The 25,059-nt window shown below is 39.7% G+C and overlaps 1 protein-coding gene across 3 annotated transcripts in view; it reads left to right on the top strand.

Annotated features, from left to right (window-relative positions):
• Positions 1 to 25,059, top strand: part of GDA (guanine deaminase) — a 121,742-nt gene that overhangs the window by 76,099 nt on the left and 20,584 nt on the right. For 2 of the 3 annotated variants that reach the window (XM_011947035.1, XM_011947036.1), the window contains exons 4-10: positions 4,019 to 4,106; positions 5,991 to 6,096; positions 11,180 to 11,207; positions 14,896 to 15,003; positions 17,061 to 17,168; positions 19,313 to 19,410; positions 22,142 to 22,209. In XM_011947035.1, the coding sequence (XP_011802425.1) occupies positions 4,019 to 4,106; positions 5,991 to 6,096; positions 11,180 to 11,207; positions 14,896 to 15,003; positions 17,061 to 17,168; positions 19,313 to 19,410; positions 22,142 to 22,209 (604 nt within the window). The remainder of the gene's footprint in view (positions 1 to 4,018; positions 4,107 to 5,990; positions 6,097 to 11,179; positions 11,208 to 14,895; positions 15,004 to 17,060; positions 17,169 to 19,312; positions 19,411 to 22,141; positions 22,210 to 25,059) is intronic. The other variant, XM_011947037.1, reaches the window with a different exon arrangement.

Below are 25,059 nucleotides of genomic sequence, written 5' to 3'. Positions count from 1 at the left end.
TAAAAATACAAAAATTAGCCAGGCATGATGGTGGGTGCCTGTAATCCCAGCTACTCAGGAGGCTGAGGCAGGAGAATTGCTTGAACGCAGGAGGTGGAGGTTGCAGTGAGCCAAGGTGTGCCATTGCACTCCAGCCTGGGTAACAGAGCAAGACTCCGTCTCAATAATAATTATAATTATAATTTAACAATGAACTTTGCTTTTTATTTTGCAACTTGGATCCCTGTCTTCATTCATTTTTGTTGGAATATATCCTCTGACAATTCTTTCCAATCAGGTGGGTGATAAATATTCTAAAACCTAGAATTATCAAAAATGGCTTTACTTTTTTTTTTTTTTTGACTCTTGAACAATGCCTTAGCTGTAGAGAATTCTATTTGAAATTATTTATCAGCATCCAATGTGCTGACATCATTCCTGATATTTTGAAATTATAATTGTTGATCATCTCAATTCATTCTCAGTTTAATTCTTCAGTTCATTCTCTTTAATACATAGTTCTTTCAATAAGAGAACGCCTGCCTTCCTTCTGTTACTAGCAATTCTGTTATTTCTCCTTCTGTCTCTCTCTTTCAGAGTATATTCCTCTCTTCAATATATTCTTTCTTTTGATAATTACTATTAGAAAAATGTTGAGACTTCTGTTCTATTTTCATGTCTCTAAACTTTTCTTTCATACTACATTCTTAGGAAATGGTATGGGCCAATTTTGTAAATCATGAATTCACTCTTACTATTTATAATAACCTGTTCCTCTTTCCAGGATACGACATCCTGTCCTATTCGTCGAAGTATGCTAAGTTTCGTTCATTTTATGTCTCTTGTTGTTTTAGTAATTCTGCTTCCTCAGGTGTTCATTCAGTAGATGTTTACTAAGCACCTCCTAGAACCAATACACTTTTCTAGTTGCTGGAGATTAACTTTGATGCCTTTGTCATGGTATTGGCGTTTCACCTGGATTTGTGGTGGAGCATTCATCCTTGTCTGTAACCGACAAGTTCTAAACATCCTCTACTGGTAGCCGTATCTTTTTGTTTTATATGAAAATTGTCTTAATATTTGGAAAAATTTACAGGTTTCCAAATTCTTTTGACTTCGGGGACTAACCAATGTTGCTGAGTTCTCGTTTGCTTTTTTAAAACAATTGACTGGGCCAGGTGCGGTGGCTCATGCCTGTAATTCTAACAACTTTGGGAGTCTGAGGGCAGGAGGATCACTTGGGGTCATGAATTCAAGACCAGCCTGGGTAACATAGCAAGGGCTTGTCTTTAAAACAAATAGCTAGGCATGGTGGCATGCATCTGTAGTCCCAGCTACTTGGGAGGCTGAGGTGGAAGCCTCTCTCGAGCCCAAGAATTCAAAGTTACGGTGAGCTGTGATGTGTGACGGCACCACTGCACTCCAGAGCAAGACCCTGTCTCAAAAAACAAAACCTAAAATAACAACAACAACAAAATGCAACACACTGAATCTTGTTAGAGGCTACTGTCCAAGGAACGGCATGTTCCTTTCTATTATCCTAACTCCAAACTATTTCAATCCTGCAGACACTTGATCTTCTGTTGTCTGTACTAGTCAAGAAAACTCTCTTTTTTCACAAAGGAGGAAACATGGAATGTAAGCAACTTTCTCAAGGTCACATAGCTAATCACAGGCAAAACATCAGCAAGAGCCACCATCTGGAGGGTTTTCCTCTGCACTTTAAAAGCTTCTGCTAAAGATATGCCCCAAAGTACTCAATCCACTAGTCCTTTTTCCAAGTGCTCAGACAGGTCAGGCAATATCAGTTCCATTTTCTTTCTTGAGGATCTTCTCACCTCCTCCCATTCTTTTGTTTCTGGTCAGCATTCTCTCTGGCACTATGGTAATCTTGGTATTCTCTTTGCCTCTTTCCTGCGTTTAATGCCCACTCCCTGGATCCAGGAATTACTTTTCTTTGGATTACTTTCATGTTTTACTAAAAGACAGTTTCTAAAAACTTCCTAAGAAAGAGTTCATGGAGAGCAACATTTTCAAGTCATTCGGTACTTAATCATATTTCTATGCTACCTTCACACTTGATTGATAATTTATCGGGGTATAAAATTGTATGTTAAAAAATAACTCCTGTTGTGACAAACAACTTATATGTACTTGTGGGAAGACCTCCTTTTGAATTGCTAGAACATGAGCATTGCATTTTTTTGCAAGTAGTTAAGTGTCTGTGTGTCACTGTGGCCCTTAGAAAATTTTCTAAAGTACTTAGAAAATAGAAAACTATATAATAGAGTGTTTTTTATTTTCTAAGTACTTTGATTATTTACTTAGGATTTTTGGTTACGGAATGATATATATGAGTTGAATATGAAGGCATTGTTCTGCTTCCAGCATTGTTAGTGAGAAATCCAGTGTCTTTGTGAGGCCTGTCATTTATCTGTGACCAGTTTTTTTTTTTTTTTCCTGGAGTTTTTAGCATCTTTTCTATACTTATGGACTTAATATGTCAAAATTATATGCCTTACTTTGGGTTCTCTTTTTATTCCCCATGCTGATAATTCTATGAGGATTTTAATTTTGGAGATGAGTATTATTTGTCATATTTTTGTCCCTTCCATTTATTAAAAAAAAATTTAGATTTCTTATTCTAAATGTCAGACGGCCTAGATTGAGCCTAATTTTCTTATGTTCCCCCCTTTGATTTTCATCTTTTCCTTTTCCTAAGCAATTCTCTTGTAATTTATCCTACAACCCTCCTACTGGCTTCCACATTTCATTTATAATATTTTTACTTTTGGAGAGCTCCTGCTCTCTGATTTTCATAGCATTCTGTTCTTGTTTTGTGGGTGCAATAGTGTCTTTTATTTCTTTGAGGATGTGAGTCATAGTTGTTTTCTTTTAACAGAGTTTTCTTCTGACCTTATAGATTATGTTTCCTCTAAGATTTTTTTACAGATTCTTTCTCCCCCTCCTTATCTTTTTGATAATAGATTCCCTCCAATGCCTATCAAACCCTGGACATACATTCATACTGTGATGCTGTAAGGTGCTGATGGGAATATCTGGGTGGAGGTAGCACTTGTTGATGTTAACTTCATTATAGGATGAGTAGTGAAGGCAGTGAATTTGGGTCCCAAATGTCATTGTGAAGACGTCTTTCTTTTAGAGCCATTCATTTTCTCTAGAAAAGAATCCTCTAGTCTCCTGCCAGGAGCTGTGGGAGTAGCACGTGTGGTATTCTGAGAAAAATGACTGAGTGCCCTTGAGGTTGGCCAGATTTTCACTTAAACCTCTGCTTTACCTTCTCTTTTGGGGCTTGTAACCTCTAAATACTATCCAGGTTCTATAAAGAGTAAATCTCTCCTACAAGGAAGAGGTTAAGGGTGGTTGGCTGATTTCAACAAGGTTCCTGCCAGTGTTCAATCATACCCACACAAACTTCCACCCAATCCCCTGCTAAAACCCACACACTTCTCTCCTTCTTTCCAAGTTGCTTCCAGGTTCTTCTCCATGTTTTTTGTCTTCTGAGAAGATGATGAAATATTTTCTCTGCTCATGCCTCTCCCCTCATGTTCTTCTTGTGGGTTAATAACGTTTGTACTCCTTTACTGTTATGTTAGTTGTAATTTGCGAAGGAAAGGAGGTATATGTGATCAACCTTGCAGGTTGAGCTAAAAGTCTGGCTGAATATTTTTATTCTGTAGTAGAAGAAAAATCTTATTTATGTACTCCCAGATGCAATAAAATTTGGATATCCTTAAGCAATCCTAAGAAAGAAGGAATTCATTAGTATCACATTTTAATGAATTCTGAAGCACAGAACTGTGTGAATCCAGAAAATATCAGAAGTATCAGCTTCTCTTCCAGCTAACTTTTGAAATATAAATACTTTTTGCCATTTACCTAACTACTCTACCTCAAGATGGCATACCTTCAAATAAAAACATTTTAAAATTAAAAACTGAAATTCTGTTTTCCTCTGGATGTATCATGTGACTTTTCTGAGCACACGTGATTCATGGTTTTTGTGATTTATTTTTAGAGGAGAACACTAAAGAATGGAACAACCACAGCTTGTTACTTTGGAACACTTCACACTGACTCATCTCTGCTCCTTGCTGAAATTACAGGTGAGCAAGTGAAAGCATGATTTATGGGCACATCAAGCAAAGACAGCCAGACCATCGTGGCAAACAACTTACATGTCCTTGTGGGCAGATCTGCCTTTTAATTGCTAGAACATGAGCATTACATTCTTTTGCAACTAATTAAGTGTCTGTGTGTCACTGTGGCCCTTAGAAAATTTTCTGAAGTACTTAGAAAATAGAAAACTGTATCATAGAGTGTTTTCTATTTTCTAAGTACTCTGATTATTTACTTACAATTTTTGGTTATAGAATGACTTATATGAGTCTGAATTTTGTGTATTAATTTAGGGCTTTTTAGGGAAACTTTACTAATTCTAGCTGTGGTAATAGTTTCTTACCTCAGCAGATACATGGTGGCTGTTGGTAGAGCTGTTGACTAGAGTCAGGGCACTGTGCTAGATGCTGGGAACACAATGAGATAAAAAATAGTCTCTGCCCTTGAGGAGCCAGACAGAATACCTACACACATTGATTACCAACCTTAGTAACCTCTATGGTGCTGTTACTAGACGTCTAGTGTTGTGCAAAGCACTCTGTAAGGATTAGTTCAGCAGCAAACAGCCTTCTGAGGTGATTACTGACGTCTTCATGTTACAGATGGTTAGACTGATGCTCGTAGAGGGTCAGTAACATGCCCAGGGTTGCACAGCTAGTAAGAAGAGCTGATTCCAGATTTAGGTTGATGAGTCCAAAACTTGCAACCAGCACAGTGCCTGGCACATAGCCGATGCTCAGTAAATACTGTTGGCTGATTCACTGATGCCACTGTTTGCTTATGCAGAAGACCTAATGGGTGACTCTGAAAATAGATAGTACAGTTTTCAGAGAAGGCAAAGAAAACCCAGAACTAGGACATCTAGGAAGACTTTATGAAAGAGGCCTTTAAACTGGGCTTTGAAGTAAAGACAAGATGAGGAGAGGACAAACTGTCTTCTGGATAGGGGAAATGACGTGGACACAGGTATGGGAACAGGAGTGTCAATAGTGGATGCAAGGACCACAGTAGTTTAATGGGAGGAGTGGATTCATCACCTGGGGGCGGTGGGAGAAGAAGGTGGGATGGGAGGGCTCAGATTGTGGAAGAGCTCAAATACGCACCAAAGACCCCAAACAGGTTCTGAGTCTAGGTGTGAGTGATGTGATGAAAGTGGTCTTTTAAGGAAGATTAATCTAATGGCCAGTTATTAAAATGAATTACAGGGTAAGGAGAGAGGCAGAAAGGTTTTTGAAAATCTCTTTATGACAGAGATGGAGACACTGTAAAAACAATTACCATTGTCCCATGTAGCCTCAACTTTCTTGCTGTAATCTCAGCACTTTGGGAGGCCAAGGTGGGTGGATCATGAGGTCAGGAGATTGAACCATCCTGTCCAACATGGTGAAACCCTGTCTCTACTAAAAATAAAAAAATTAGCTGGGCGTGGTGACGCGTGCCTGTAATCCCAGCTACTCAGGAGGCTGAGGCAGGAGAATCGCTTGACCCAGGGAGTTGGAGGTTGCAGTGAGCTGAGATCGCGCCACTGCACTCCAACCTGATGACAGAGTGAGTGAGACTCTGTCTCAAAAACAAAACAAACAAACAAACAAACAAAACAAACAAAAAAAACCCACCTGACAGCCTGAGAATGGGGATGGGGGAGGTAGTGGGTTAAAGTGATGAATAGAAAAACTTTTACTGTTTACTGAATATAGTGGGGAGTTTGTGGTGGTTATTGTTCTTAAGTGGTGTGATGGTGGATGTTCTTTTACATTTTCATTCATGTTTTCCATAATGATTTTGATTTAAAACTGATTGTTAAAAGCTTAGAAAAAGTACTGTTTCAGAAACAAACATACCTTCATATTCTTTTTGTGTATGCTTTACAGATAAATTTGGACAGCGGGCATTTGTGGGCAAAGTTTGCATGGATTTGAATGACACTTTTCCAGAATACAAGGAGACCACTGAGGAATCGATCAAGGAAACCGAGAGGTAAAAAGCCTATTTGTCTTGATTTTTCTTACAGGTTAGTTCTTGTGCTGCACTGATGGGAGTTATAGATGGGAAAAGGAAACAGGATACTGTTATCACCCATTTGGGATGTGCACATACTCAGAATGCTTTGTTTAATGCAATGAGTCAGCTAGCCTACAGTGAATTTGATCAAACACTTGATAATCATTAATGATTTACAAAGAGCTTTCCTTTGTAGTGCCACACTTGATCCTTATAGAAATCTCCATGAAGCATCTGTCTTTTATGATAAGGAAACTGAGTCTGACATAGGCTAAGAGGCTTGCTCACAGTCATACAGCTTTTAAGTAGTGGAGCCAGAATTCACAACCAGGGCCTATGACTCTAAATTCAAAGTTCCTTTTTTTCTTTTCTTTTCTTTTCTTTTTTTTTTTTTTTTGAGACAGAGTCTCACTCTGTCACCCAGGCTGGAGTGCAATGGCGCGATCTCAGCTCACTGAAACCTCTGCCTCCTGTGTTCAAGAGATTCTCCTGCCTTACCCTCCCGAGTAGCTGGGACTACAGGCATGCACCACCACACCCAACTAATTTCTGTATTTTTAGTAGAGACGGGGTTTCACCAGGTTGGCCAGGCTGGTCTCGAACTCCTGATCTCAGGTGATCCACCCGCCTCAGCCACTCAAAGTACTGGGATTACAGGCGTGAGCCACCGCGCCCGGCTCAAAGTTCTTTCTATCATGATACAGATCTCACCCCATATTCAATGTAAATAAAGAGAATAAAAGAGAAATAGAGGGTATGCAAGAATACTTGCTATAGCATATGTTAATTTAAAAATGATGGAAGTGAAGAATTACTTATGAAATAAAATATTATATAAGAAGTTAGGAAAAATGAGTTATATTTACAGGTTAATGAGACTTTCACTACAAAAGGATTTTTTAAAAAGATACCAAAGTAATATATGTTTCCATGGTACAGAACTTAGAGAAGCACAAAAAGGTACAAAGAAAATTTTTTTTTTGTAATGAAACCACCACAAGTTACCATAATTGTGTATCTTTTATTGTTTTCTCAAGATGGTATATGCATCCTTCACTGCTATTTCGTCCTGCCTTGGGAACAGGAAAGTTGTTCTGGATGTATGCTGGAATGGCCATAATATGCTAATGTAGGGAGCTAGAATATCCCCTCTCCACAAAGGTGACCTGAAAGAACATCTCTGCAAGCTGAAGCGCAGGCATACAGGGGGAAGGTGTGGTTCCCGTTTCTGCTTTGGTTCCACATCTGTGCTCACAGGGAGTAGGGCCTCACTCTACTGCCTGTAATAAAGGCTCTGAGCATGTTCTGTGGTGACACAGGCTACAGAGAGACCATGGGAGGGAACAAGGCCCACTCTGCTGCTGCTGGACATTGAGCTGGATTCCCAGAGGTCGTGGACAGCCTACTTTGGGAAGATTTCCACCTCAAAGAACAGGGTACCATATGCAGATAGACTCATAAAAGGTAAAGATGTGCAAGGGAAATGAAAACATGTTTCCACATAAAGACTTGCAGGTAAATGTTCGTAGTGTCATTATTTATAGAAGACAAATGGGGAGCAGTTCACTGAATACAGATGTTAGTCCCGGGGGAGGATTCCAAACACCTCACCAATACTGCACACTGCTTGCATGAGTCCAGTGAGGTAGCACACTTATATAACAAGTTAAGTGAAGCAAGTTTATTATGCACAGATAGGTAGCAAGGGACAACAGCAGAAGCCTAGGTGAACTGATCCTCCGCGGCTCAGGAAAGTTGCTCAGCAGTCTCATATGTGCATGCCCCACATCACATCGTAGCTGAGGGACCCTGCGAGCATGCTCTACCTGTGGTTTTGTACCCAGATGAAACTGGACTCACTGAGCTGAAACATTGCAAAACATCCTGTTCTAGGAGGAATGGGAACAGAGCCCAGGCTGTTCTGACCAATTTCTCCATATCTCAGGGTGGTTGCATTTCCAGCACATTCTACAGTTATTCTGATAACTACAAGTAAGAAAAGGGGAAAAACTGGGTCACCAAGGCCATATGGGAACTAGTCTTGCACCAAATAGTGGAAACAACCAATTTTTTTTTTTTTTTTTGAGACGGAGTCTCGCTCTGTCGCCCAGGCTGGAGTGCAGTGACGCGAGCTCCGCCTCCCAGGTTCACGCCATTCTCCTGCCTCAGCCTCCCGAGTAGCTGGGACTGCAGGCGCCCGCCACCACACCCAGCTAATTTTTTTGTATTTTTAGTAGAAACGGGCTTTCACCATGTTAGCCAGGATGGTCTTGGCCTCCTGACCTTGTGATCTGCCACCTCAGTCTCCCAAAGTGCTGGGATTACAGGCGTGAGCCACTGCACCCAGCCAACAACCAAAATGTTTATAACTGGTGAATGGATAAACAAAATGTTGTATACAATGGAGTAATATTCAGCCATAAAAAGGAATGAAGTACTGATGCATACTACAACATGGGTGATTTTTAAAAACACTGTGCTAAGACAAAGAAATCAAACACAAAAGGCCACATATTATATGATTCCATTTATATGAAATATATAGAAAATGCAAATTCATAGAGACAGAACACCAGCGATTGCCTGGGGCTGGAAGTAGGAATAACTATTAACTAAATGAGCCCAAGGAATCTAACTGGGGTGATGAGAATGTTCAAAATCTTGATTATGATGGTGGTTGTAAAATAAATCTAGTAAACATCATGCATTTGTGCACTTACAGGTGAATTTCATGGTATGTAAATTATACTTCGATAGAAATAGTTTTTAACAATAGGAGTATGTGGGTGAGATTGTGTTTGTGTTCATTTGTGTTTTCTAGTTCACATCCACTTTAGAGAAGAGTTGAGTAGAAAGTGATTAGATTTTTTTAGAAAAAGATTTTGTACAGAATAAATAGCTGTGAGCATATCTGCAGAGACTCCAGCTCTCTGTGATTTTCTCCTGTGGTACAGTAGAGCTTCTCTTGATGCTTCTAGTATTCTTCCCCTCACTTTTCTCCCTTAATCACGCATCATTGAAGCCAAAACCAAAAAGGCCTGAGAAGCTCAAGATGTATTAACACACTCCGTCGAATTAAAGTTGAAAGATGAATTAATGCACTGAGGCATTCTTTCCATTTGCCAAGGTCAGTGTATGGGTTTGTCCAACTTGCATGTCAGTATTATTTTTGTGTAACAAATTATATTTAAAGCCTCCAGGAACTTGCTATAGGAGTCGCAGGGTAAATCCTCTTGTAAAATGAAGTAAATAATTTACTCTCTCCTTACCCTTTATTATAGATCAGGGTTTCTCCTGTAGATTGGATTTGCTTTTAAGTACATATGGCCTGCTCATTAAATTACTTTTGGTTATTGGTCATACTATGGCTTGAGATTATGAATTTTCATTATGTTCTTTTTCATATAACATTGGGAGATTCTACTGACCATATAAATACTTTTCTTATATTTTAAAATGGCTTTTCTATAGTACCTTAAGGATTTGGCAAGAAATTGTATCGTATTCTTTTTTTTTTTTTTTCCAAGATGGAGTCTCCTGTCACCCAGGCTGGAGTGTAGTGGCACAGTCTCTGCTCACCACAGCCTTCCCCTCCCGGGTTCAAATGATTATCATGCCTCAGCCTCCCTAGTAACTGGGATTACAGGCCCCTGCCACCATGCCTGGCTAATTTTTATGTTTTTAGTAGAGATGAGGTTTTGCTGCGTTGGCCAGGCTGGCCTCGAACTCCTGACCTCAAGTGAGCCGCCTGCTTCAGCCTCCCAAAGTGCTAAGGTTACAGGCGTGAGCCACTGCACCTGGCCAAAATGTAATTTTATTCTGTTCAACATCTAAGAGATACAGAAGAAAATGCTTTAGATATAAATCTTTCCCAAGACCAAACGTATTCTGACGCAAGTTTTAGAAGTTCAGCTTTTTTCTGTTCCCCAGACCTCTTTCCCCTTAAAAGTGTCCTCTGAAAAGGGGGCAGAGGGGCTGCTTATATGCTCACAGAGAGGAGGAAGTACCCACCTTTCTTTAGCCTTGGCCTAGCCCAGCTCATCTATTAATCCATTTTTGTGGTGATAGTAAACCTTAATTCTCATTTTGTTCTGAAACAAAGAAATGCCAGAAGGCAGAAAACTGCAGCTGCCTAACCAGGGCAGAAGGAGCCATTTCAATGTCTTTACAGTTGCCACCATCCCTGCAGGCAAACTGGTGGGATCACTACCATCCCATTCCCCACGCACCTCGCAACCACCTCTTGACTATTCCTTCTGCATTACTCCAATGTTCATCCCCAAGATAACTCTGCCCTTGGAAATAAATGGTGATATTGTGGGAACAAGTAGCTTTCACTTTAGGAGAATTTGAAGTAAAGAGCTTCATGGCTTCTGAAAGCCTCCAGGTGCATAGGACTTCATGACTCTAACATCCATAGAGCACAATATATTGCAACATTTCTCCAAACAGAGCTTGAGCTAGTAGAACAGCTTGAGTGCTGTGGGAATATTTGAGAACAGCCCAACTGATGCTAGATGATAAGATTACATTTCCCTGTGATTTTGCACTCCATCTCTGGCTGCAAGTAAAAAAGCAGAGTAATTACTACTTGTTAATCTTTAATTAGTAGTGGTGGAACATGTGCAGCATTAGAAATGTTTGCATGAAAATCAGGATATGTAAGAATCATATTTTTACCTTTTTAAGATGTTTATTTGAAAATGGCCGGTTGCAGTGGCTCACACCTGTAATCCTAGCACTTTGGGAGGCCGAGGCAGGCGGATCACAAGGTCAGGAGATCGAGACCATCCTGGCTAACACGGTGAAACCCCGTCTCTACTAAAAATACAAAAAATTAGCCGGGCGTGGTGGCGGGCGCCTGTAGTCCCAGCTACTCGGGAGGCTGAGGCAGGAGAATGGCGTGAACCCAGGAGGCAGAGCTTGAAGTGAGCCAAGATCGCGCCACTACACTCCACCCTGGGTGACAAAGCCAGACTCTGTCTGAAAAAAAAAAAGAAAAAGAAAAGAAAAAAAGAAAATGCTCAAGTTTTCTAACCCATTTGTTGCTTTATTTCAGATTTGTGTCAGAAATGCTTCAAAAGAACGTGAGTAACTTTGTTTAGAGCTCGCTTTTAGATTGCCTTTGCATTAGCTGTAGGATTCATAAAGTTGCTTGATAGTGATTAGTCTGTGTACAATTGACTTATCCCATGCATAAAGAAGTATTTACCTAGAGCTGATGTGTCACTGTGGACTGTCACTGTCAGCTCAGTGAAGTCAGACGTTTTTAAAAAATTATCTTAAAATATTTAATTGACAAATAAAAATTGTATCCACTCAAGGTGTACAATGTGATGATTTAGATATATTTATACACTGTTTAATGATTATTAGAATAAAATTTATTAACACATCTATTCCCACACACACTGTACACTAGATCCTCAGAACTTGTTCATGCTATAACTGAAAATTTCTACCCTTTGACCATCATCTTTGGCTAACACGGTGACCCCCATAAGCCAGTAATCCCACTTTCAGGTGTATATCCAATCCCACTTTTGACCCACATAAGTCAGCATGCTATCCCACTTTTGGGTGTATATCCAAAAGATGCAAAATAAGCATCTTGAAAAGATATCTGTACCTCTATGTTCATTGCAGCATCATTCAGAATAGCCAAGCTCTGGAAACAACTTAAGTGTCCGTAGACAGGTAAATAAAGAAAATGCAGTGGGTATGTCTATAGACAAACACAATGGAATATTATTCAACCATAAACAGGAAGGAAATCCTGCCATTTGTGACAACGTGGATGAACCTACAGCCCATTACAATAAGTGAAATAAGTTAGCCACAGAAAGGCAATACTGCATGGTATCACTTGTTTGTGAAATCTAAAAAAAAGTCAACTTACAGAAACAGAGGTCAGACATTTTTTGCTTTCTGGGGGGCAGCTGTGTACCTAGCTTTCTGTGTTTTGTTTTAAATAAATTTTAAAATCATGAAATATTAACGATTTTAGTGGATTTGTTTAGACACCATTCACATATGTGCAAACATCAAGCTTGCTTTACTCTTAAACTTGTGTGTACTTTTCTTGGCTCCCAAACCCATGCCTACATGCAACAGAAAAACTAAATTTTGTCAGGCAGGTAAACTTCATCTTAAGTTCACTAAGCTTTTAGTTGATCCGATTTTTATTAGGACAATCTCAGTCACTACCCAGGTTCGAGTTACCGTCTCAGGGTAGGTTTCCCTTCTTCAGTGGTTTTCCTTACCCTCCTCTGGGATCTTCTGATTTCACAGGATTGGTTTCTGGCAAGCAGGGAGAGGGCTTGATGGGCATGGGCTGACTGGTGGCACCTGGAAGTTGGGGAATGCTTGGTGGCTACCTCAACATTGGCTCTGGCCACTTGTGCCCTTGGCCTGCTCTGCAACACAGGCAGTGTCCAGTCCTGATGCCCCTGCCACTGGCTCTCTTGGTCCCCATGTGCGTGACACCTCACATGGGCTGCAGGCATGCAGCAGGCACCCCCCATTGTGGTCCCCTGGTGTTTGTTGGTGAGCCTATGGAGACGATGCTATTTCCTGCCTCCACCCCAACAGGCTGCATGTGGCTCCATCAAGCGATCTCTTAGATTGGCAAGCCTGACCCTTCCTTGGTCATCTTTTGAGGCCTGATTGGAAATCATAAGAAATCTCAAAATTTCTTTCCATCTAACCTTGGGAGATTTAGATGAAACTTTGTAGATCCTTATCCTCACCACCCCTCTATGAGTCCTTCTCTCCTGTCTGGCTACTCGCCTCAGGTGGCACCAGAGCCAATCCAACAACTGAATAGTTCTCAGGAAGGCTGTAACCAGCACACCTGCACAAGATGTATTCCCAAAAGGGGATAGGCTATCACTTCACTTTTAGTCTCCCCAGCACTCTTAAAACTTCAGCCTCCACTTCTCTTCATAAAGACTACCCAGTCTAGCCTTCATCGGAGCCTTAATGTAGCGGCAGAGGAGCATCTGTCATTTGGGATAGGATCTTTTGTTGAAATTGGGTGCTGAAGAATATACCCTCCTTTATTCTCCACTTTGAGCTGTTATCATGAAACCCAGTACTTCCACCGACTGTTAGAATGGGGGACTGCTCCCCAAAATGAAGACATAAAATCATCTTGCTGTATGATACACATTTTGGGGTACCCTTCACATTCATGATATCCATAGTTTCCTTTTTTAAAAAAAATCTTTTAAGTTCAGGGGTACATGTGCAGGTTTGTTTACAAAAGTAAATGTGTGTCACGGGGGTTTGTTGTGCAGATTATTTCGTCACCCAAGTATTAAGCCTACTACCCATTAGTTATTTTTCCTGATGCTCTCCCTCCTTCCATCCTCCACCCTCCGATAGGCCTCACTGTTTGTTGTTCCCCTCTATGGGCCCATGTGTTCTCATCATTTAGCTCCCACTTATAAGTGAGAACATGCAGTATTTGACTTTCCCTTCCTGCATTAGTTTGCTAAGAATCATGGCGTTCAGCTTCATCCATGTCCCTGCAAAGGGCATGATCTCATTCTCTTTTTATGGCTGCATAGTATTCCATGGTGTATGTGTACCACATTTTCTTTATTCAGTCTATCATTGATGGGCATTTAGGTTGATTCCATGCCTTTGCTATTGTGAACAGTGCTACAGTGAGCATATGTGTGCATGTGTCTTTATAACAGAATGATTTATTTCCCTTTGGGTATATACCCAGTAATGAGATTGTTGGGTTAAATGGTATTTCTGTCTCTAGGTCTTTGTGGAATCACCACATTGTCTTTCACAATGGTTGAATTAATTTACACTCCTACCAACAGTCTATAAGCATTTCTTTTTCTCCACAACCTCACCAGCATCTGCTATTTTTTTGACTTTTTAATAATAGCCATTCTGACTGGTATGAGATGGTATCTTATTGCAGTTTTGATTTGCATTTCTCTAATTATCAGTGATGTTGAGCTTTTTTTTTCACATGATTGTTGGCTGCATCAATCATATGAGAAACAGTGAAAAGTGTCTGTTCATGTGCTTTGCCCACTTTTTAATTGGGTTTTTTTTCTCATAAATTTGTCTAAGTTCCTTATAGATGATGGATATTAGACTTTTGTCAGATGCATAGTTTGCAAAACCTCTCTCCCATTCTGTTGGTTGTCTGTTTACTCTGTTGGCGGTTTCACTTGCTGTGCAGAAACTCTTTAGTTTAATTACATCCCATTTATCAATTTTTGATTTTCTTGCAATTGCTTTTGGTATCTTTGTCATGAAATATTTTCCCATGCCTATGTCCTAAATGGTATTGCCTAGGTTGTCTTCCAAGGTTTTTTTTCTTTCTTTCTTTCTTTCTTTTTTTTTTTTTTTTGAGACCGAGTCTCTCTCTTGTTGCCTAGACTGGAGTGCAATGGCGCGATCTCGGCTCACTACAACCTCCGCCTTCCAGGTTCAAACAATTCACTTGCCTTAGCCTCCTGAGTAGCTGGAATTACAGGCTTGCGCCACCACGCCCAGCTAATTTTGTATTTTTTGGTAGAGACAGGGTTTCCCCATGTTGGTCAGACTGGTCTCGAACTCCCGACCTCAGGTGATCCGCCTGCCTTTGCCTCTCAAAGTGCTGAGATTACAGGTGTGAACCACCATGCCTGGCCCTTTTAGGGTTTTTATAGTTTTCGTTTTAACATTTAAGTCTTTAATCCATCTTGAGTTAATTTTGGTATATGGCATAAGGAAGAGGTATCAATTGTTTTTAATTATCTCCAGTATTCTAGAGTGAAGCCCATAGTGACACCGCGTTTTTCCCTCTCCTGCTCTGAGACTTTGATGGGTGAACTCGGCAGCATTGCTAAAACCCGTGATTTGCACATTCAGGTGGGTATTCTTCTTCTCTTTATGCCTCTATGCAGACCTGCAAGATTTCTTAGCACCCTTAAATCATCATCTCCAATAATCTATAGTTCTTTTACTGAGTAATCTCTAATTCTTCAACTGAGATCTCCTAGAGTTACAGCATAACAGGAGAGAAAGGACCTCTGTAGATATCACCTAATCCAATTCTCTGCTTTTGCAGATAAGAAACCCGAAGTTCCTTATACCCTCAAAGTTTTCTGATCAGTCTTCTAAAGACAAGAAAATCTTTATAAGTAATGGCAAGATCAATAACAGACTGTTATCTATTCTCCATAAGATACATTTAATGCATTTATTTCCTACTTCTCTTTTACTTGATACTTTCTCAGCGTGTTCTGTACCTTCATTCTTAGAGAAACCAGCTATTATTTGAAAAACCAAAATAACCTAATTTCCACCTTACAAAATAGCATCTAAAACCCCTTTTGTTCTGAGTTTCTTAATTTAAAATCAGAACAAAAAAGTGTACCTTACTTTGTCATTAAGTTGTTGCAATTTAGGAATAAAACACTTTTTAAAGCTTATATCTGGGTTAAAATTGAGAGTTCCCCTTCTCCCATCCAAGCTTAATTACATACTGTACTAAAATTTCTCCTCTTAGGAGTTGATGGTCTTATAAGAAAGGTCAGATCAGGGCAGAGACAACACATTCATTCTTTACCATTTATAGATTGGTGTTTCTTTGGTTTTTGTTTCCCAAATCTATTTTCTTAGGAACCATTAACTGCTCTCACCTTCCCTATTATTATTATTTTTTGCAGCCTATAATATTTGAATTTTTAATTCAGTCCCACACATTTCTCTCCTGGAGATAAAATTCAAAACTTACCTGATGTTTCTGCTTTGCAAACAAAATACTTCTGTCGCTGACAAAATAAAATACAATGAACATTTAGAAATACATGAAAAATAAGATGAGAAGAACACACAACAAAATCAAGTTTATCCTTGCCAGACAGATGCATGTGAATGTATGCACATTTACTCACATTTATCCAAATGATTCGAATCATCAGGTTGGCCTATCTTCTATTGCTGTCCACACATTTCATCAGTGGTCTGGGATTTCCTCAAGGCCAGGGATGGAGTTCATTGTCTGGGTAAAACACCTGTTTTCAGAACGCTGCTATTTTTTTCTTTTAAAAATTTAGTTATCCATGTTCTACCTTGTGGAAAGAGAGAAACGGCATTGCCATTATTGGAAGTATTAATTATGCCCTCTTGGGTTTTGTGGTGCCCTACAAAAGGGTCTTAGGGGCCTTTTTCAGTGTGGGGGCACATATAAGTGAACCCCACTGTCCGCTTTTTTATGAACACTGGGCTCTTTTCTTAAATGGCCAGCATGGCCAGGGATAATGGCTCATGTCTGTAATCCCAGCACTTTGGGAAGCTGAGGTCGGCAGATTACTTTAGGTCAGGAGTTTGAGACCAGGCTGGCCAACATGGTAAAACCCCATCTCTGCTAAAAATACAAAATTAGCCAGGTGTGGTGACACGTGCCTGTAATGCCAGCTACTTGGGAGGCTAAGACAGGAGACTCACTTGAACCTGGGAGGCAGAGGTTGCAGTGAGCGGAGATTGTGCCACTGCGCTCCAGCATGGGCGACAGAGCCAGACCCTATCTCAAAACAGAACAAAAAGAAGGTGAGCTCCAGAAGAGGCAGGTTGCTAGGCTCCTGACTATCTACAAGGAGGACTTCATATTTGTTCTAGCTGTAGGTTAGAATTTGGAAAGACTTTGTTGGAAAAATTTGTCTTGAGATTACACATACACATACACACCCACACTCACTCACACACATACACTACATGATATTCAGTTTCTTTGTCATATACATTATATTATCTGTGATGTATATAATTGTTTCTAATAAAATGTGCATGCAATCTTCATTGCCTTTCTATGTGGTCCCTTAAATATGCAAGTAGAAAACCATTCACACCATTTTGAGATAGGAAGTGTAATTTCTAATGGTATTTTACAGAAGAAAAATGAAAACATTATTCTTTTCTTGTAGAGCCATATAAGTGAAACTCGTGATGAAGTTGAAGCTGTGAAAAACTTACACCCCAATTATAAAAACTACACAGATGTGTATGATAAAAACAATCTTTTGACAACTAAGGTAAGTTTTATATCATGACATAATCTGTTTAAAGGAGGGCATTATCTAAATTTTAAAATCTCAGTAGTAGTCTTCAGATTTCTTATATGAATACGTTTCTTTTAAAAAACTTTTTAAATTTTTAATTTTTGTGGATACACAGAAGGTTTATATATCTGTGGGGTATATATGCATGCATTTCTTAAACTAGAGTAAAGCCCAGAGTCTGTGTGTATGTGTGTGTGTGTGTGTGTGTGTGTGTGTGTGTGTGTGCGCGCGTGTGTGTAGTTAAAAATGGGCCCGAAGTTTCATCTTAGTTAGTTAAATCTAAAGGCTTCATTGAAGATGGGAATGTCATTTGGTCCAAGGACATTTTAACAGTATCTATTAGAATGTAAACATGCATTTCTTTGAGTCAGCAGATGTATTTCTAAGAATTCACTCTGTAAGTAATATGAATAGGGATGCTAATTATATATTAAGGTTTAAAAATTGTTATTGGTGGGGAATTAAATTACAGAGCATACATAGGATTTTATCCAGCATTCACAAAGAAAGAGGTATACAGGCTTACAAGGAAGAATGTTTGTATAATATTATTTGATGTGTATGTACATATGTATAGATGCATGCTTACTTAGAAAAAAACTGTCTGAAAGACATACATTAAGTATTAAAAATGACCCTGAGGGACAAAGCAGAAGAACTTTCTGCTTTTTATTTTTAAATACTCTGAGAGTGCTTTTAAAAAATGAGTATGCATTACTTCTATAATTAAAATTAATATGTGTAAAGAGCTCATTACAATAATGTACTACTTGGCCTTGGCCTTCAATGAAATGTACAAACCACGTGGAGAGTTTACTGTAGCAAATAATTTCTTAGTGACTATGTGAATGGAGATATGAATATAACTGATTTAAAAGGTTAATACTCTGCATAAATCATGTAAAAGCTACACCATAATTTTCATTCTTTACATATATTTCCATATGATTAATAAATTAACCTTCCATTTGCATGTTAATTTTATTTGCACAGAGATTGGGAAAGTTATATTTTAATAATAATTCTGTAGTCACTGGTCCAGGCATGGTGGCTTATGCCTTTAATACCAGCACTTTGGGAGGGCAAGGTGAGCAGATCACAAGGTCAGGAGATCGAGACCATCCTGGCTAACGTGGTGAAACCTCATCTCTACTAAAAATACAAAAAAAATAGCCAGGCGTGGTGGCGGGTATGTGTAGTCTACTAGGGAAACTGAGGCAGGAGAATAGCGTGAACCCGGGAGGCGGAGCTTGCAGTGAGCCGAGATCGCGCCACTGCACTCCAGCCTGGGCGACAGAGCGAGACTCTGTCTCAAAAAAATAATAATAATTCTATAATCACTGAACCATGCCTCTCAAAGGAGAAAGCAAGTTGGATACAGGTTTTGTACTGAGGGAGAGATAATTTTGAAAGAGTAAAGTCTTATTTAAGAAAATCTACAAATAAATACTACCAAGATTAAAAATTTAGAGAGGTCTCGTATGTGTGCAGTGCCTGCTTTCTTGGGGTCAATTTTACTTTCTGAATTAGTGATTCGAAGATGTTAAATTTCCTAGTTTTTATGAAAATGTAAACATAGGTGAGTTAAAGTTTATTTAGTTGAAAATATCAAGGTCACTGGTACCTATATTGAAGCTAGGGGCAGAAATAAAGAACAGCGGCTTCCACATACTGAGAAGGGACTTTCAGTTCTAAAAGGCTTTAAAATTGGAGCAAGCACAACCCTACCAGTCGCTCACCATGGAAACTTAGAAAAGAAAGTAACTTGACAGTCTTCTCAAGTAGAGATGAGAAAATCATGTTTCCTTCCATCTGGATGGATATTCTGTGCTAAAGATCACCTGGACCAAACCCTCATTACTTTATAGATCAACAAAAAGAACCTAAGTAAACGCCACAAATTTGCTGAGATTTTTGTAAGACAATGTGTTTACAAGCCTTTTCTGAGGTATAATTTGTACCCAGCCTCTTTGTACATATAGATCATCATAAATGTTCTTGTAAAGATGCCTAGAGTCAAGCTACAGCTTCGGTCTCTCTCTCAAATACCTTGTGAGTGAGCACCCACTTACTCATTTGTGAGCGGTGAACTCCACGTAGGGCACTCTTCTCTCCAGACAGTGATGGCACACGGCTGCTACCTCTCTGCAGAAGAACTGAATGTATTCCATGAACGAGGAGCGTCCATCGCACACTGTCCCAATTCTAATTTATCGTAAGTAGACAATGATTTTTGGTAGATTACGAATGGTTGGGTTGCAGATTAGCAGCCAAATGCCTTTGTTTCCTCTGTCATTCCTCCAGGATCTCTCCTCTATTCTGTGTTTGACAGGAACCAGATAGATAGACATTTACTCGTGCTGTTGACTAGTAAAAGAGAACACATGAGAGATATGAGAGGGTATTTGTCTCAGAGGACACATGTGAAGAGCACAGTATCTTCTGAAATCTGAGTTTGTACAAAAAAAGGACAATAGGGAATACAACATAAAAAATTTCTAGTGAAAGTACCGAAGGGAACCCATATGTCAGCCAGAAAATTCAGGAAGAGGGTAGTCACTCCCATTTCTGTTTGTGCTGCAGTGTTAGAAGGAAATGCAGCAATACCAAAGTCAATACACTGTGATGTATGTTACCCTGTTGGACTTGACAGAATGCCAGCCCACACAGTCTAGCCCAGGAGGACCTTGTCCTATTATAATTCCCCAGAATACAGAGGTGTTATTTATTAACTGGTTCTTAACCTTTTGAAAGGTGATGGATCCATAAATGAATAAAATGAAAGTTATTGGCTGTGCACAGTGGCTCACGTCTGTAATCCTAGCACTTTGGGAAGTGGAGGCAGGCAGATCACTTGAGGTCAGGAGTTCGAGACCAACCTGACCAACATAGCAAAACCCCATCAGTATTAAACATACAAAAATTAGCTGGGCGTGGTGGCAGGCGCCTGTAATCCCAACTCCTCAGGAGGCTGAGGCAAGAGAATCATTTGAACCTGGGAGGCGGAGGTTGCAGTGAGCCAAGATTGCACCCCCGCACTCCAGCCTGGGTGACAGAGTGAGACTCTGTCTCAGAAAAATAAATAAATCATAGCCTGTATTTTCAGGGGAGAAAAGCCCATGTATGTTGCAAATGTTGCATCTAATTTCAGGGAAATCATAGATCTCATGATGCCAGTCCATGGATGCTAAGGTTAAAAACCCATGCTTGTGGGTGGTGATCTCAGAAAACACCTTCAGGGAAGTAAAACAGGGAAGGGAAAGAAGTCAGTAAAGATCGTATCATCAAGGAAGTTACCACTGTGGGCTCCCGGGGTTTAATCCTTCTGTTTAATAGAAAACCCAGGGAACCAGTGTCCAAAACAGAACTCGAAGTTATCCTGCCCAGGAAGTGAGGGAGCTGGCTGTGATAGTAATACCCAAATGCTTGGGTTCTTGTTGAGGGCTCCTGGGTGGAGGGGAGAAGCGTATTCATTCCCTGGAACTTCTGGCCTTCCCCAAACAAGGGCAGAGCAGGCTCTAGCACAGGAGAGAGCTGAGAAAGCTCCTAGGCAAAGAGCTAGAGGCGTTCACAGTTGGAAATCTAGGGACTTTGCAATTCCAAAGATATATGTCAGTGTCATTATGAGAAGGGCGCTGAGAGCCACAGTGACATATTTGTGGAGTGCTTTAGGGACCCCAGAGGGTCTGAGTTTTCAGACTTAAAGGAGTGACACATTACAGGGAATCTTGTCTGTGTACAGCTTAGTGACTATAATTATGGTCTAGTTACTTGATAGTGGAAGGATTTAACACCCATTAGGTGTTAATATCCTCTAAATTAAAGCACAATCTAGCTTTGCAAATTGAGTTTTGAAGTTAAATTTCTTTAGGACACATTTCTGTTTAAATGGTCACTGCTGTTCTTTCTCTATAACAACTGAGAGATTTATTGTGTATGCACCGGGGCTTTGGAAATTAAGAGTTATGTGCATCTTCCAGCAGACCACTTTGACCTTTGCAACTTTTTAGAATTCTAAGGATCACCTTAGTTTTCCTTTGTCTCTTTAGAAAGGCAGCACATGGTGGGTGTGGTGGCTCATGTCCATAATCCCAGCACTTTGGGAGGCCGAGGTAGGAGGATCACCTGAGGTCAGGAGTTTGAGACCAGCCTGACCAACGTGGCAAAACCCTGTCTCTACTAAAGTACAGAAATTAGCGGGACTTGCTGGTGGGCACCCGTAATCCCAACTACTCAGGAGGCTGATGTAGGAGAATTGCTTGAGCCTACCTGGAAGGAGAAGGTTGCAGTGAGCCGAGACTGTGCCATTGTACTCCAGCCTGGGTGACAGAGTGAGATTCTGTCTCAAAAAAAACAAGAAGCTGGCACATCTCTTAAACTCATGGTCACTAGGTCCCAAATTCAGCCCAGGAACCATCTCTCCTACTTTCCCTGTCTTCAGAGGCAGCATTTGGTCAGGTCCTGACTCTTTAGGCTGCACCCCTTTTTCCAGTTGTACTCCCCTTTTTTGATCTTGTACGTTACTACTCATTCAGGGTAACAAATTATTCCAGGCATAGAGAATAGGTAATGCTTTATAATTTCTACTTCCTAACATAAAGGGATGTATTGGTTAGAAAATATTAAAGACAGATAAGACTTTTGTATTAATTGCAAGGTTTGATTTCTTCATTTTTTTCCCATACAAATGATCCCCTGCTTTTCCTTCTGGCTCTTGCTGCTTTGTGCCCACCTGAGATTAACCTTGGCCCAAGGATTAGGCTCTTTTATGATCCTGTTTACTCCAGGACTTGGATGGTCTGATTTGGCTAATATGTTTGTGTCAACATTAGAGCTGATATATTGGGAAGCGCAATTTTCAGTGATATCACCATCGTTGTTATTAGTGTTCGTCTTTTATTGGAACCACATGGATCTCCTTGTTCTGACGTCTCGTCTCTCTACAGGCTCAGCAGTGGCTTTCTAAATGTGCTAGAAGTCCTGAAGCATGAAGTCAAGATAGGGCTGGGTACAGGTTAGTAGTTCACCATTTGGAGCTATGGCAAAGTGGTTGATTACTGTGTCACTTTCTAATGTGACTAATTTGCGGGTGACTGTTCTGTTTTAAAAAAAAAAAAAAAAAAAGTAGTTTTGGGCTGGGCGCAGTTGCTCACGTCTGTAATCCCAGCACTTTGGGAGGCTGAGGCGGGTGGATTATGAGGTCAGGAATTCAAGACCAGTCTGGGAAACCTTGTCTCTACTAAAACGCAAAAAATTAGCCAGGTGTGGCAGTGTGTGCCTGTAGTCTCAGCTACTCGGGAGGCTGAGGCAGGAGAATTGCTTGAACCCGGGAGGCGGAGATTGCAGTGAGCCAAGATTGTGACTCTACACTCCAGCCTGGGCGACAGAGCAAGACTCTGTCTCAAAAAAAAAAAAAAAAAAAAAAAAAAAAAAAAAAAAAAAAAAAAAAACGAAGTTTTATTATCTAGTAGAAATATCTTGATAATAAGTATCTAACAAAATAGAGAGGGGTTAGAAGCAGTAAGAAAATGTATGCAAAGGGAGAAGTTTTGATGACACTAACCTCCTGAAAGCTGTTATCCCTGTTTATTATTCAAAGATTAGGCTATAAAGGATAATTAATTCCTTCTAACGTGTTTCAGAGGTATTTTAAAAACAGTCCTTGACTTTCGTTTTGTTTTGTTCTTCTGGCTAGATTTTAATGGTTTGGATTTGTATATTTTTAGTTTTCAGTAACTGTGTCATTACAAATACTGTCTCAAAAGAAATTTTTTTGTCCTTGCCATAGTGAGCACAGATTCAGTCTATGGCAGAATCGAGAATTCTGATGTATGTTAGGAATTGGTTTTGCTTTTAAGCAATATTTAGCCAAATGAGACCTCTCCATATCCACAGGCAGCCTGCTTGTCTACTAGGCTGAGGGACGTTCTAAGTGCATATGGATTAGTGATGGATTCATGATGTTTCCTTTCCCCACAGCACATTTTAGTTGTGTTTCTTGGAAGTGTGCAAGCATTGCGCGCTTTGAAAGTATGAGTCAGGCCCAAATGTCCAGGTGTCCTCTGTGAGGCTTCTTTTATGACTGAATGACTGAATTAAAATTTTTTTAATGGGTATGGGGCACAAGAACGTGTTTTCTGTTCTTGATGCCTTTGTCTTCCTCATATTTAAGAGCATCAGGCTATGTGCATGTTGACACTGGTGGTTTTTATAACTTTCTGCGGTAACTCAAGTCTCAGTTTGTTGTAGTGAGACATTTTACAAAGCAATTAATTGGTAAAACACAATAGGCATAATGATTTTAGTATTTTAAGAGAGCTATATATTAGATTAGAAGTTTTTCCCAATTTTACGGGAATCAAAGTAATCAAGATTTTGACAATTCTAATTTAAGCCTTAAATCATCAAGATTGTGATAATTCTACATAAAGTCACAGGTGTCAAAGGAGGAAGTCAGTGATTTTACTTTCACAAAAAAGCTTTAAGGGATAAGAAAAAAAATGGCCAAGAGTTTTGGTTACACACTATAGTCAGTTAATATGAAAAATTTAGCATTCGCGTAAAAATCAGTCAGATACTGTTTTCAGATATTCTAGGATTTTGGTCTCCATAGTTTAAGTTCATCACATGGCTTTCCTTTCTTGACTTTGGGTTGTTTAGTGATGGTCTATAAAGTTCAAGTCGAGTTCTAGCTGTCACTTATTATCTGTAAGACCTTGAGAAAATTAATTTTCTAGCAGTTGTTAGTCAAGGATTCATTTCCTGATTTCTGCAACAATAGTAACTAGCAATTACAACTGTGTCTATCTTACAAGCTGTTTAGATAATTAAATTTTAAAATGCATGCAAAATGGTTAGCACAGTGCCTGCCTGGCACATGACACAAATAAATAAAGATTGACTTAAAAGAGAAAGGGCGAGGTTGGTGTATTGACCAAACGTTTGATTAAATATGACCTGTTAGCTTATTTACTCAGAGAATGATGTTTCATTTTTACCTAGTCCTTTTTGCAATAGTCACCCTCTACTCCACTATTTCCTAAGCATGACTTTTATGTATCAATTTACCCTTCAATTTGTAAACTTCAGAAGATTATTATACCTCATACTATGAATAAACAGCAAGTCCAAGAGCAATTCACACACTCTGTCTATAACAAGTGCAGACAGATCTTGACTTGCAGAAATATTAGGTAGAAGAAACCCACATGAAATTTAACAAAAATATAGCAAAACAAGATAAAGTGATATCACAAAGAATAAGAGTGTGAACAAATATCTGAAAATGATCTGCTTTAGGATCCAGAAGAAAATTTCAGAAAATTGCCATCATCCCTGGAGTACAGGAAAACATGATACTGTGAAAAGATTGTGCTAGAAATTTTAGAAATCAAGGAAGAAAACAAACAAACAAAAAATCAGATTAAAAAGTACGTAGACTCTTATACACTGCTGGAAGGAGAGTGGATGGTACAACTACTTTGGAGAACGTTTTGGGAGTTTCTTATAAAGTTAAATATACATCTACATATGACCCAGCAGTTTTACTCTTGGGTATTTACCCTAGAGAAATAAACATACATATTTGCAGAAATAGTTGCATGAGGCCAGATGCAGTGGCTCATACCTGTAATCCCAGCACTCTGGGAGGCCACAACAGGAGGATTGCTTGAGCTCAGAGATCAGCCTTGGCAACATGGCAAAACCCTGTCTTTACCAAAAATACAAAACTTAGCGAGGCGTGGTGGCATGCACTTGTAGTCCCAGCTACTTGGGTGACTGAGGCAGGAGGATCGCTTGAGCTTGGGAGGTCGAGGCTGCAGTGAGCCGTGTTCATGCCACTGCCCTCCAGTCTGGGTGACAG

Source organism: Colobus angolensis, unplaced genomic scaffold (genome assembly GCF_000951035.1).
Source record: "Colobus angolensis palliatus isolate OR3802 unplaced genomic scaffold, Cang.pa_1.0 Scaffold257, whole genome shotgun sequence".
In the NCBI taxonomy this organism is placed as follows: domain Eukaryota; kingdom Metazoa; phylum Chordata; class Mammalia; order Primates; family Cercopithecidae; genus Colobus; species Colobus angolensis.
The sequence above is the reverse complement of the archived record's forward strand: the minus strand, read 5'-3'. Positions and strand labels throughout refer to the sequence as shown.